This window comes from Megalops cyprinoides, chromosome 14 (assembly GCF_013368585.1).
Source record: "Megalops cyprinoides isolate fMegCyp1 chromosome 14, fMegCyp1.pri, whole genome shotgun sequence".
Lineage (NCBI taxonomy): Eukaryota > Metazoa > Chordata > Actinopteri > Elopiformes > Megalopidae > Megalops > Megalops cyprinoides.
Window position 1 is genome coordinate 28,246,481 of NC_050596.1, and position 12,961 is coordinate 28,259,441.

The 12,961-nt window shown below is 49.5% G+C and overlaps 1 protein-coding gene across 2 annotated transcripts in view; it reads right to left on the reverse strand.

Moving 5' to 3' along the window:
• LOC118788962 (receptor-type tyrosine-protein phosphatase-like N) overlaps window positions 1–12,961 on the reverse strand; it is a 38,291-nt gene that overhangs the window by 2,380 nt on the left and 22,950 nt on the right. The window contains exons 13-22 of one of the 2 annotated variants that reach the window (XM_036545192.1): window positions 7,834–8,043; window positions 7,210–7,446; window positions 6,695–6,842; window positions 6,461–6,534; window positions 6,067–6,144; window positions 4,344–4,463; window positions 4,062–4,228; window positions 2,886–2,939; window positions 2,641–2,705; window positions 1,472–1,533 (exon numbers count right to left, since the gene is read on the reverse strand). In XM_036545192.1, the coding sequence (XP_036401085.1) occupies window positions 1,472–1,533; window positions 2,641–2,705; window positions 2,886–2,939; window positions 4,062–4,228; window positions 4,344–4,463; window positions 6,067–6,144; window positions 6,461–6,534; window positions 6,695–6,842; window positions 7,210–7,446; window positions 7,834–8,043 (1,215 nt within the window). Of the gene's footprint in view, window positions 1–1,459; window positions 1,534–2,640; window positions 2,706–2,885; window positions 2,940–4,061; window positions 4,229–4,343; window positions 4,464–6,066; window positions 6,145–6,460; window positions 6,535–6,694; window positions 6,843–7,209; window positions 7,447–7,833; window positions 8,044–12,961 lie in introns of both variants that reach the window. The other variant, XM_036545191.1, reaches the window with a different exon arrangement.

The window sequence follows — 12,961 nt, forward strand, 5'->3', positions numbered from 1 at the left end:
AGTGCAGATACTGGCTTGGCAGTGATAACAGTAATGAAAAAAATCTTCAACTAGGCTTAATAAGTGTAGAGTTTTGCCAACTTGGTCTGCAGTTAATCAAGACCCAGGTACAGAGGTGTGCACAGGACTTCATAACCCACTGTTTCACACCAAAATTAATTTTTAAATATTACTGGGAAATTGTATTTAATTCTTACTTAATACCTGCCCTATGGCACTCTGTGAAAACATGTATAGACTATTCTTAGTCTCAGTTTTAGGAATATTACTACATCTCTGACCTATCCAGAGATTGTGTCTAATATTACTTTTGTCTAATATTATTAAAGTTTGGTTCATTAAGTTACTGGCAGAAACAGCATTCAGTGAGGTGAGAGGCTTCTTTAGCTTTAGGTTGTTCATTAGATTCACTCTGTGGCTGCAGAGCAAAATGTATAAACTGAGCAAGGTGAACAAATCCATGAGCCAGTTCTCCAGGCTGGACAGTATCGAATTAATCAGCTCAGTGGAAAGAGCCACACAGCCCATGACTCACACATGCACAATACATTACAATACATTTTTGTCATTTAGCCGACGCTCTTATCCAGAGCAACATAGATTAGGTGTATCTGTTTCATACAGTTGGAGATTTACTGAGGAACGGGGAGAACCTTCACCACCTCTTCCTTGAATCTTGAAACAGACTGTTGTGTCAATCATTTCTAATTATGTGCACATGTTGGCACGAGAGGCTCACTCTGTCCCTGCTGTTGCCTTGCATTGGCTGGTTTCTTTCTTTGTTTGGATTTTAAAATATATTATTGCTTTCTACCTTTTTGTTTTTGGCTCATTTATGAGAGAGGTGGTGGCCAGCTTCTCTACATGGCAATTGTGGGTTAAGTACCTTGTCCAAGGGTACAGCAGCAGTGCACCAGCAGGGAGTTTAACCAGCAACCTTTTGGTTACGAGCCCTGCTCTAGTGATGGGAATAACGGCTCTTTGAAGTCAGCCGGATCTTATGGCTCCGGTTCCTTTCCGAGAGCTGTTCAAAAGAACAGCTCATCGTTCTTTTAGGGGGCGGGGGTTACTAGGTTTATCTGCGAAATAATGATACTCATATTGCCAGACCTAATGTCATTGTGTATTTGTGCTTTACAACATAACTGCCATGAAACAATTGGGGGGGGAAATCCTCTCCCTCTCTCTCTCTCTCAGCAGGGATCAAACCAGCAACCCTTTAGTTACGATTCCTGCTCCATAACCACTATGCTACAATGACTGAACTTAGGACATGCAGTGAAATTTGGGCGCAACAATAAAATGAACGGCTCTCAAGTACGATCCCTTCGTTCGTGCCAAAGAGCCGCTCAAAAGACTCGGATCAGTCGCGAACGTAACATCGCTACCCTGCTCCTTACCAATACGCCACACAGCGACCTTTTGCAAACTCAGTACTGACATAAAGATTTCGCTGTACCTTTGTGCGTACCATGTTCGGTCTCTGGTCACGAATGTGTTCCAGGGTTGCAGCAATGTCGATTTCCTTCACTCCTGAAACACACAAAATGTATCGTTTGATCATTAACTGGCTGAGAGGAAACATCTACCAAGGGCCTCCAATGCATATGACCCATTTATACCAGCTGTGTATTTAGAGGCAATTCAACTGCTTTGCTCAAGGACAGAATAGCAGTGCCACACCGGGAGGCTGACCCTATACCCCTGAATACAGGCCTGCTATGTCAGAGTTACAGTGCTGTACCATAGGACAAATGCACACACAAACACTCAAATATGCATGTACGCTAAGACAGCTGTTGACAATTAGCAATCCGAAACATCAGCAAACAAGATACATATTTCTTTTTCTGGCTAACCTGCACAAGAAAGCTGTATTTATTTTATATTCACAAACATATTAGCTAGATACCTATAATATAGTGTATATAGCTACACAGAGTAGAAAGATAGTTATATTAGATGGCTGCAGAAGTTCCATTTTCACACTCGCACAACTACAATAACATCAAGTTCAGATAAACACTACTGAGGAACCTGATTTGTATTCAGGTTTGGTTACTATTCGCCAATAGCCAATCTTAATGCTGTTTCAATACAAACATCAGAAATAAGTGATGGTAAAATCAATGCTATGACTCGGCTATATTTTTATCTCACTGTTACAGCTGTACAGCCACTTTTCAGTAATGCCACTGATCTGTTGAAAACATACTTTTCCAGTCCCGGAGCGTGTATCATCACTAAGCCCGTCATTTAAAACACAAAGCAGCAGTACTGCCATGCGCCTTACATTAACACCTCTCACACCTAGGGCTTCCGAGTGAGAAAACCTCAGACACACACATAGCGAAGCAGCCAGACAGAGGTGTTTGCCTGTTGCAGAATGTGACTGACAGACAGAGCTGCTTGACCCTTACGGAATGCAGCAGCCAGACAGAACTGCCTTACCGTTACAGAATGACATGGCCAGACAGAACTGTTTGACAGTTACAGACTGACACTGACAGACAGAGCTGTTTGACAGTTACAGATTGACACTGACAGACAGAACTGCTTGACCCTTACAGAATAAAGCAGCCAGACAGAACTGCCTTACCGTTACAGAATGACATGTACAGACAGAGCTGTTTGACTCACCTTTGGCCATGCGGTTGAGTACCATGTCAATCAGGATATAGGTGCCCGTTCTGCCTGTACCATCACTGCATGTAATGGAGAACAGAGCGCAAACATTCATGTACAATTTCATGTACAGCTTTATAGACTTTACCAGAAGACTTGCTGAAAATTTCTGCTGATAGCACACGCAAATACTACTCCGTGTTCCTGTTCTGTTAAATACTGCTTTCACCACAAAGTTTCCATTGCAGCAAAGAGGTTACCTGCAGTGCACAATTATCGGGCAGGATCGACCCCTGTAGCACTTGTTCACCTTCCTGTAGAGAGACAGAGAAAAGACGGAAAGGAGAGGGTGGAAAGAATAGTGAAGAAGGGGGGAGAGAGAGGAAGAGAGAGAGTCAGCCACAGTGAAATATAACTTTTTTTTTTAAGAAAAAAGAAATTTGATATATCAGCATATTATGAATGTAACTTTCATTTAAACTTCACGTTGCATTTCTGCTTGACACTGGCCCAGAATCAAAGGGTAGACGATGAAAGGATTTTCAAGATTAGGGCTGAGAAGGGGGGGGGGAGACGGGACAGGAGCCCTGATTATGGCTCCCTGATTGGTGCAAAATTAAATCAAGTGTGAGGACAAGCCAATTGGCAAACAGAGAGGCCCCTGCAGGGGGAGCAGTCCTGGAGAGCAAGAGGAGGTTCTGCAGTGGAGGCCCTGGAGGTGGAGGAGGTGGAGGAGGAGGAAGAGAAGGAGGAAGAGGGAGGAAGGAGGGAGGCGATGGACCGCCCAGCCAGCGTCGCTCTTGCTGCAGTCACACCTGCCAATGATCATTTTTGTGACTATGCAACTGGACCCAGACTACTAGCTGCAAATCACAAAAATGACACTGACAGATGTGCAAAACCCCACGGGCCCCGCTGACCTCCATCACAGAGAGAGAGGGGGGGGGGGGGGGGGAGGGAGAGAGAGAGAGAGGGGGAAAGAAAGAGAGAGAGAGAGAGAGAGAGAGAGAAAGAGGGAGAGAGAGAGGTGCCCGGGAAGGAAAGGAACATGGGGGGGAAAAAAAATCTGCCAGTTCCAGTCCTGGAGGAGAGGAACGGCGGAAGGAGAAAGAAGGATCAGACAGAGAAGGGAGAGACACAGAGCCTGCGAGGAACAGGAACAGGAACGTGCAGGAACAGCTGCAGAGCACAGAAAGGCAGAGGTCAGGGTGTGGGCTCAGCCGGGATGGGGCAGTGGTGTGGGGGCAAGCTTGAGGATCAGAGTCAGAATTAAAGCACGTGACAGGCTGAGCAGAACTGACTGGAAATTACAGTGACTGTGTTTTTGCATTTGTGTGTGTGTGTGTGTGTGTGTGTGTTTTGTGGGTGTATAATGCTAGTCTTCTCTGTGTATTTGACTGTTACATTTTGACCACGTTCTGCATGGCAGTCAGTACCTGCGGAAGTCCAGCAGGGGGCGTGTGGATGTGGGGATGCCCTGGGCCGGCCAGCTCAGGAAGTGGAACTGTGTCAGCGTCCGTGTCTCCTGCGTCTGCACGTTCTTCAGGTAGAAGCTGCGCACCAGGAAGTCATTACACCAGATGTGCTCCGAGACCAGGTTCACCTGAGATGCATATGACACACGGTAAAACAGAGCAGGACAGAGAGAGGCGAAGACTTACACAGAACTCCCCACCCACAACCACACACACACACACACAGCAGTGGAAGAAGCTCACCTCATAGATGTGGTAGAGAGAAGAGCCCTCATCCGGCCAGTAACGATCACACTGTTTCTCGCCGTCCTCAACCAGTGCTGTCATCATCACAATCACTGTGCAGCCGTTCTCCCACACCATCTACAACACAATGTGCTGTTACAGACACCATCTACAACACAATGTACTGTTACAGACACCATCTACAACACAATGTGCTGTTACAGACACCATCTACAACACAATGTACTGTTACAGACACCATCTACAACACAATGTGCTGTTACAGACACCATCTACAACACAATGTACTGTTACAGACACCATCTACAACACACTGTACTGTTACAGACACCATGTACAACACAATGTACTGTTACAGACACCATCTACAACACACTGTACTGTTACAGACACCATGTAAAACACAATGTACTGTTACAGACACCATGTACAACACAATATACTGTTACAGATACACTATATGGCCAAAAGTATGTGGACACCTGACCATCACACCTATATGAGCTTGGAGCATACAAGTTGGAAGCATACAATTGCCTAAAATGTCTTTGTATGCTGTAGTATTAATGTTACCCTTCACTCGAACTAAGGGGCCTAGCCCAAACCCTGAAAAACAGCCCCAGACCATTATCCCTCCTCCACCAAACTTTACAGTAGACACTGTGCATTCCGGCAGGTAGCACTCTCCTGGCATCCGCCAAACCCAGATTCATCCATCAGCCTGCCAGATAGTGAAGCGTGATTCATCACTCCAGAGAACGCCTTTCCACTGCTCCAGAGTCCAGTGGCGGCGTGCTTTGCACCACTCCAGCCGTCGCTTGGCTTTGCACATAGTGATGTTGGGCTTGTGTGCAGCTGCTCGGCCATGGAAATCCATTTAATGAAGATCACTGATGTTGCAGCCAGAGACAGTTTGGAACTCTGTAGTGACTAATTCAACAGAGAATAGGCGGTTTTTATGTGCTACGCGCTTCAGCACTCTGTAAGTTTGCGTGGTCTACCACTTTGTGGCTGAGCTGTTGCTGCTCCTAGATGCTTCCACTTGACAATAATAGAACTTACAGTTGACCGGGGCAGATCTAGCAGGGCAGAAATTTCGCGAACTGACTTGTGGCAAAGATGGTATCCTATGACAGTGCCATGTTTAAAGTCACTGAGCTCTCCAGTACGACCCATTCTACTTCCAAGGTTTGTCTATGCAGATTGCTTGGCTATGTGCTTGATTTTATGCACCTGTTAACACTCGGTGTGGCTGAAACACCTGAACTCAATAATTAGGAGGGATGTCCAAATACTTTTGGCCATGTAGCGTACCATCCACAACACAACGTACCGTTAAAAACACCATTACAACACAGTGTACTCTTACAAACAGCATCTATAACACAATGTATTCTATGGCAAACAACATCTACAACAAAAAGTCCTCTGTTAGAAACGTCATCTATAAAGCCATGTACACTGCTACAAACACCATCTACAACACAAAGTACTTTGCTGCAAATACAATCTACAACGTAGCACACTGATATCCACAGCCTATGTAGTACTCACAAGGTCATGTGCACAGCTGACGCCGCATGTACACATCATCTACTGCAAACTTGTAGAGAACTGGCACAGATGTGCCAGTGTAACACATACAGTCACACACATTTCTACAGCACCCCTGTGCAGTGCTGTGCACTTTACCCACAAACACAAACACGGCGTGACTGACCTGCCAGAAGTCAGCGATCGTGTGCGACAGGGGACCCTGGGTGGCGATGTAAGCAGGCATCCGTGGATCGTGCTCGATCTGCGGCCGCAGAAAGGACACGGGTCAAAGGTCGTGGCGTCACCTGGGGAATCCCCCCACGCCTTCTCTCTTCAACGGTCAACATCAGTCACCATCACTGCTACACTGAAAAAGGGCTCTATCCCATTCAATGAATGTGTTCTGTGCTATTTTTAAGGAAGGACAGAAGCACCGCTCGCATGATAATGTCAGTTACTGAGTGATCTGTTGCTTCCAGCAGGGTGGCAAGGATGAACACACGGGCTGGACTGGACGGCCCGTGCAGACTCTATCCCGAGCAATAGACATTCAATATGACAAAAGGAGGAGTGCTTACTATAGTGCTGGCATTGATGTAATCTGCCCTGGAGGGGTTGACCTCTGCCTTCAGCTTCACTCGTGAGTGATCATCTGTGAAAGAGAACGACACATAAATATCCTGCGGCGACGCTGAACAGAGGAAGAAGCCACTGAGGAGAAGAGGAACAGAGAGGACGCGGAAAAGGAAGAAAAAGGAAAAAAAAAAAACGCCCAAAGAGAGCGAGGAGCGAGAGGGAGAGGGGCGGCTCACAGGGGACGAAATCGGGGTTGCGGTTCTTCTTGACGTTGCTCTCGCTCTGGGCGACGGACACGGAGCTGGGCTCAGCCTGATAGGAGCAGAGGGCCTCCCACTCCCTCAGCAGGCGGTCCTTGTTCTTCAGGTGGTCCTCCATGTAGGCCTGGGGACAAGGAGACAGCCAATCAGGAGAGCAGTACACTCTGACATTACATGTTAGCTTACAAGGCACCCTATCACACATGACTTAACACATCTTACATTTTTATGCTTTAACTATTTATACAGCTGTACATTTACTGAAGCCATTCCTTTTTGCAGATGGTTCTGTAAACATTTCTACTAAAAAATTACAGAACCGCTTGTGCAATACTCTTTGACTTTGACTCTTTGAAACACTTTTAATATTTTCAATGCCAGGTTACGTATCTAGCGCTACTGCTGTTGTTCTAATTTAAGGGATTTACTTTTTTAGATTTATAGTTTGAGGTATCAGTTGCACTGCGGAAGCGGGCACGTCTCCCACTGACCAGGATCATGTGACCGGTGGAGATGTCCATGTTGGACTGCGCCGGCTCCTCGCACCAGGAGGGGGTGCTGCTGTGCGAGCTGGGGCTGGGCTGGGGGCCGTCGCTGAACTGGGACGACACGCTGCTGACCCTGGATGTGTCCGTGCCCCCCCCGCCGCCACCCCCGCCCCCTCCTCCGCCTCCCGCTCCAGCCTCCTGACGCCCAAACTTGGCCGCCATGTGCTGGCGGCATAACTCCTGCGAAAGTGAGAGTGGGGTAGGTTCCCCAGTTCATTGTTATATAACATTACATTATGTTATTGCCATTTAGCAGACACTCTTATCCAGAGCAACTTACATAGTTTACATTTTTACGTTACCCATTCATACGGCTGGATATTTACTGAAGCAATTCTGGGTTAAGTGCCTTGCCCAAGGATACAGCAGCAATGCCCCAGCAGGGAATCGGACTAGCAACTTTTCAGTTACGAGTCCTGCTCCTGAACCACTTTGCTACACTGCTACATTACTCTAGTAACATTATGAAACAGATTACACTCATTCATTTATATTTTCCCTGACCTGCACAAACAACCAAAATTTTCTCAGCACGCGCTGTATTTTGTCCCTGCTGTGCTCCCGTACCTGGTAATCGTAATGCGTGTCGCTGCCGCCCTCTGGCCCCAGCCCCAGTTTCCCGGACGCCAGCTGACGGGCGTGGTGGCGCAGGCAGGCAATGGTGAGCGCCGCCACCAGGATCCCGCCAACGCATGCCACGCCCACCAACGTGAGGAACACCCAGCGGGAGCCGTCTCGAACCCGCGTCGCCTGGGGCAACCCCCGCCCATCAGTCCTCTGCAGAGAGACAGAGGCAAGAGGTGGTGAGGGGGTGTGAATCAGGAGTGGGATGAGGGATACCCTTGATTTGAACTCATAATTCTTGCTGTGCACATCCTCTGACATTTGCACCACTGTAGAGTAAAGAGGTGGGAGACGTCTGGCTCTCCTTTCTGCTCATACAGAGACTAACCAAACGTCAGGCAGAAGGGAGACATACTGTATCTGACTCAACCAAGCAAAATAATAAAAAAAAAACAATCTGTAACCAACATAATAAATATGTGAGAGCACAAACACTGCTGTTAATGACAGGAGAGCTGAGTGCTGACTGGCCATTGAGCATTGAAGCAGAGCTGTGTTTTGTGTTGGAGTTGTGACCTATGACCTGTCCAAGGGTTAAAGGGCAGCCCCTGTCTTCACAATCCCTCAACAGGAGGAGAGAAGAGCACCCCCCTCACGTCCGTGGGGTGCTCGCTGAGGGTTTGTCTGTGTGGTCCCTTTGCGTGTGCCCAACCTCACCCTCACTTCCGTGGGGTGCTCGCTGAGGGTTCGTCTGTGTGGTCCCTTTGCGTGTGCCCAGCCTCACCCTCACTTCCGTGGGGTGCTCGCTGAGGGTTCGTCTGTGTGGTCCCTTTGCGTGTGCCCAACCTCACCCTCACTTCCGTGGGGTGCTCGCTGAGGGTTCGTCTGTGTGGTCCCTTTGCGTGTGCCCAGCCTCACCCTCACTTCCGTGGGGTGCTCGCTGAGGGTTCGTCTGTGTGGTCCCTTTGCGTGTGCCCAGCCTCACCCTCACTTCCGTGGGGTGCTCGCTGAGGGTTCGTCTGTGTGGTCCCTTTGCGTGTGCCCAACCTCACCCTCACTTCCGTGGGGTGCTCGCTGAGGGTTCGTCTGTGTGGTCCCTTTGCGTGTGCCCAAACTCACCCTCACTTCCGTGGGGTGCTCGCAGAGGGTTCGTCTGTGTGGTCCCTTTGCGTGTGCCCAACCTCACCCACACTTCGGTGGGGTGCTCGCTGAGGGTTCGTCTGTGTGGTCCCTTTGCGTGTGCCCAACCTCACCCTCACTTCCGTGGGGTGCTCGCTGAGGGTTCGTCTGTGTGGTCCCTTTGCGTGTGCCCAACCTCACCCTCACTTCCGTGGGGTGCTCGCTGAGGGTTCGTCTGTGTGGTCCCTTTGCGTGTGCCCAACCTCACCCTCACTTCCGTGGGGTGCTCGCTGAGGGTTCGTCTGTGTGGTCCCTTTGCGTGTGCCCAACCTCACCCTCACTTCCGTGGGGTGCTCGCTGAGGGTTCGTCTGTGTGGTCCCTTTGCGTGTGCCCAGCCTCACCCTCACTTCCGTGGGGTGCTCGCTGAGGGTTCGTCTGTGTGGTCCCTTTGCGTGTGCCCAGAAACTGCTTGTTCCCATGTTTCTTCCACACTCTTTTGTCTCTCCCTCTGTTTGTGTAAAAAGGGAAGCCGTCGGCACCATCATCAGCTACTAATTACCCGGGCAACACATACACTCGAACCACACACATACACAAACACACACACACACACACACACATCCTGACACGCGCCACCCTCGTCAACCACAAATAATTACCCAGAGTCACTCCCCCCCACTACTCGCCTTGCTTCATTACTGGCATGTAAACGATTAAAGACCCCCCCCCCCACCCCCCACCCTCCTTACTGACTTAATGAGTAGGACACCCTGTCATTCTGCCTAGTGTGTGAGACATTAGGGAGAGAGAGCAAGAGGGAAAGAGATACAAAGAGACTGAGAAAGAGAGAGAGAGTCACTGAGTGAGAGAGAGAGAGAGAGAGAGAGAGAGAGGGCGAGAGGGAGAGAGCGAGAGGGAGCAAGGGAAGGGGTAATGATGCGATGTACCCCCACACCAGCCCCCAACCCCGGCCTGTTGATGTTGCCATGGCAACAGCTAGGAGCCTCAGCAGGGGCTCCGGAGAATGGGCCCTGCCGCTGCCATGGCAACAGCAGAATGCTCCATGTAATCCCTGTCCATCAGAAGGAGAGCAGAGGCACTGCACTCTCTCTCGGGCAGAGAGAGAGAGAGAGAGAGACGAATTAACACTACAGTGCGTTCTCCTGTCTGCTCCCATCTTGCTATCTGCGTCTCGCTGCTCAGATATCTGTGATGCAGGTCTGTGCATGCTGATAAGCTGGTCCCACAGCTGAGAAAAAGAAAGAGGACATTCTCAACCTGAACACAACTCTGTAGCCACAAACAAGAGACAGAGAGGTGGTGTTCTGCGTGCTGCCGTCACACGTGAGGCACTTTCGTGTTTGAGAGACGACAGCTTTCTCACAATACTCTTATAATTTATAACCTACCGAGAGGTCCTTTCCTACTTGAGAGGAAGAAGCTGAAAGCATACATCGCAACCTGGAGGAAAAAACCTGAACCACCTCTCTCCTCCTTTTCCCCAAAGTCACCCAATCTTTTTCTTTCCAATCTGTCCCTCTCGCCCCTCTCTGTCCTGCCTCGGGCTCTCCCATGTCCCTCTCCTCCTCTCAGTAATGCCCCCCCTCCTCCCCAAGGGCCGCTGGAATGTGCGAGAGGGAGTCTTCTCCTGCTAACCCAGCGGGGCCACAGAGGGGAGACTGACAGCCTTTTAGTCCTGAGGGACAGCGTCTCAGAAAGAGGGAGGAAAAATGGGCCAATGCCGGACAGGGGGACGAAACCCGCCGGGGACATGACAGACACGAGGGCAGGGGCAAGGGGGCGAGCTAACAACGGGTTAAGGAAACGAGGGAAGGAGGAGGCGAGAGAGGGTCAGAGGTGAAAGGGTGTGGCCACAGGGGAGGGAGGGCATGAGGTACCGGGAGGGCAGGAGAGCAGGGTTACGAAAGGACGAAGAAGCAAGCGGTGAGAAGGTGAGGGGGTGAAACATTGGCATGTTCTAACTCACAGTAGGTCCTGCGGGCAAAACCATCTCCTCACATACACATACACAAGCACATCCATGTGCATATACTTGAACATACAAAATACACAAGCATACCCACATGTATGTACACAAACACACAAATACATAAGAACATGCATGTGTATGTACACAAATGTACAAATACACAAGCACACCCATGTGTATGTACAGAAACCTGTAAACATACAAGTACACGCATGTATATGTACAAACACAGAAATCCAGAAGCACACCCATGTGTATGTAAATATACAAACATACAAATACACAAGCACACTCATGTAAATATATGCAAACATACAAATACACAGCCATACCCATGTATATGCACACAGATACATGCACACATGGATCCTGACAACAGCTACAGTACTCCCAGAACAAACTGTTCACCCGCAGATACTGATGGCATGATAGTAGGATTAAGACTCAGAATCAGCTTCAGTGCCACAGTGTTAGCTGCACTGCACAGACAGACAGAGAAAATGAAAAAAAGTCTGGAGCGAGTGGATCAGAGAGCCACCAGGCAGCTCCAGGTGAGAGCCTTCCACCTGACCGAGCGCACCTGTCGGCACGCCTCACCTGACAGGTGCAGGAAGGGGGGGTGAAAATGACCAGGAGACACAAAGCAAAGCCGGTAACAGCGCTAACCAGAGAGAAACCATGAGAGAGAGAGTGCATGAGTCACCACTGCAACGAATGCGAAACGCTCACAACAGCGACAATGGCACCGCTGCAGTCTGAGACCAAGATAAGGCAGGATAGCCACAAAGAGTGATGCAGGGTCCCGGGACCTCCACAGCACCCCCAACATCCACCCCTGACCTCCGCTGACCCCATCAACCACCCACAGAATCAGGGTCCACAATAGCCCCGCCCACCCGCTGACCACGCCCACGGAGCCGAACAATGCTGTCCACCCTGCGGACTCACAACACGAGTCCTGACCTCCTCATGCTTCCAAAAACAGGGGCCCCAGTCCTGATCTAATCTAAACCCTCCGTAATCTATCATCAATCACGAAATAGCAACACTATGCTAAAATGAGCTTTTCTGTGGGTGTGTTTTTTTTTGGGGAGGGGGCTGGGGGATAAAGACAGTCAGATTACAAAGAAAGCTGCTATCTGCATCACAAAGGGGATTGGGGGGGTGCAGAAGGGAATCTGCAAGTTGCGGTCTGCAAGTCGCCTCCAAAATCTCTCCTTCGTCTCCTCACATGCCTAGACGCTCCACGCTGCTTCTGTCTGATCCCCTCTCCTACCAGTCAAAACACGCTGCCAGCGTTCCCTCCCATCAACGGCGCAGATCCGTTCCGAACAGGAACGCAGAAATACGTCGCAGCGTTTCGAAACGGAAAACCGGTGTCACTGTGACCTGGAAGGGCCGGAAGGAACAGAGAAACACCCTGCCTTTCCCACACGCTCCCCCAACTGCCTCTTATCTGTGGGCCCATGTAAGGGAGAAGCACTGCACTCTCAGTCACAGTTTCGACGGTCTCAGTCACAGCGCACGCCATGTTTGGGTTTAACTGGAAACAACGTCACTTTCAATTGCAAATGTGTTTTTTTTTTTTCCAAATGTAATTTGAAACATCTGTGAGAGGAGAGAAGACGGTAGAGAGTGGAAATTAAATGATGATTATGGTGATGTCAGAAAGACACTTTGATGCATTTTTTTTGTTTGATAATTGGGAGAGCGCGGACGTGAGCACTGAGACAGACTGACGTGAGATCTGTCGGGGCGGAATCCGAAAGAATGGCGTGGACCGCGAGCTCAGGGGCGCTGAGCCCATTACATCATCGCAATCGTCCAGACTGCACTGACCCCCGTAACCACAGCAACCGCCTCACCTGACATCACTGTCTAAGAGGGGGGACAGTGGCGAGCAGAGTGACAGGTTAACCTTCGGTGAGCATACACACGGACACACACATCGACACACGCACATGACTTCTTACAGTAACGACACAAGAAGAGCCCTCACAGAGGTATTCACCTGAGAGACA